Here is a 1,256-nt window from a genome sequence, read left to right as displayed (position 1 = left end):
GTTCTGTTTATATGACATCATATATATGAGCTGATCTGGTTCTGTTTATATGACATCATATATATGAGCTGATCTGGTTATGGTGATAGGACATGTACAAGGGTTTGGACTCTCCAATTTGTCGATCAGTACAATAATTTATTTATCTTTAAAATTTATAAATAATAATTTACATTACTCTAGAGCCTTACTCCGACCTAAATTAGAGGAACTCAAACCAAGAGTGAAGGCTTTTGAAAGGGAACACTCATTTACAAACAGTATCGATTAGTAGCTAGACTGCACGTCATACAATCCGTTGGAAGGGGGAGCTTGGGATTGCGGTCTGTACTGAGGACGGGGTTGGTACTCAGGTTGGGCTTGGTACTGCTGAGGTTCTGGACGGTACTGAGGTTCTGGTGCCGGTGCGGAGGCTGCTGGACCGGCTGGGGCCACTGGAAGGTGGGCTCCAGTGGCCTGGAATCCGTTCTTACCAGCGACGTAGCTCACAGTACGCCTCTCTCCGGTAGGGTCGACCCAGCTGTAGGTTCCTCTCCTGGTTCCATCGGCGTCGGACTCTTCCTTGAACTCGACTCCATCCTCTTGGGTGTAAGCGGCGCCGAACTTGCCATCTCCCTGGAGGTAGCGAGCCTCGCTGAGGATGGCGGCATTCCTAGAGTCACCGCTCTGGCTGTACTGCTGCTGAGGTTGAGGCCTGTACTGTTGAGCAGGTGGCCTGTACTGAGGTTGAGCTTGAGGTTGTTGTTGTGGCCTGTACTGAGGCTGTGGCGCAGGTGCGTCGTACTGCTGGGCCTGTGGTTGTGGCCTGTACTGAGGCTCTGGAGCAGGTGGTTGGTACTGCGGTTGTGGTTGAGGTCTGTACTGAGGCTGTGGGGCAGGTGCTTGGTACCGAGGTTGAGGTTGTGGCCTATATTGAGGTTGAGCTGAGAACTGTCGTCCTCCTACATCGTTGCTCACGGGCGCTTCATACTTCTCTTCAGTCCAGGAACCGTCATCTCCATCGTCTGTAGCAGGAACTCCGTGGGTCGGTAGCTGTACCTGTTGACGCTGCGCAACCACGATGGTGAACAGTGCACAAAAGATTACCTGGAAAAAAAAAAATATTAACCATTTTATGTACAAATTGAACTGTAACTGTACATGATTTTAATACATTAGCAAAACAATCCTTTTAATTTTAATTTTCCTATAAAAACTTTCAAGTTTTAAAAATGTCAAAAAAAATATATGTGTATATATATATATATATATATATA

At 47.0% G+C, this 1,256-nt stretch overlaps 1 protein-coding gene across 1 annotated transcript in view; it reads right to left on the bottom strand.

Annotated features, from left to right (window-relative positions):
• Window positions 1–117: 117 nt before the first annotated feature.
• LOC106691891 (endocuticle structural glycoprotein SgAbd-1) overlaps window positions 118–1,256 on the bottom strand; it is a 5,052-nt gene continuing 3,913 nt past the window's right edge. Inside the window, exon 2 of the mRNA XM_014437791.1 lies at window positions 118–1,086. Within this exon, the coding sequence (XP_014293277.1) occupies window positions 268–1,086 (819 nt within the window). The 3' untranslated portion in view covers window positions 118–267. The remainder of the gene's footprint in view (window positions 1,087–1,256) is intronic.

Source organism: Halyomorpha halys, unplaced genomic scaffold (genome assembly GCF_000696795.3).
Source record: "Halyomorpha halys isolate HHAL.00 unplaced genomic scaffold, Hhal_1.1 Scaffold4346.1, whole genome shotgun sequence".
In the NCBI taxonomy this organism is placed as follows: Eukaryota; Metazoa; Arthropoda; class Insecta; order Hemiptera; family Pentatomidae; genus Halyomorpha; species Halyomorpha halys.
This window is presented reverse-complemented; position numbering and strand designations above follow the sequence as displayed.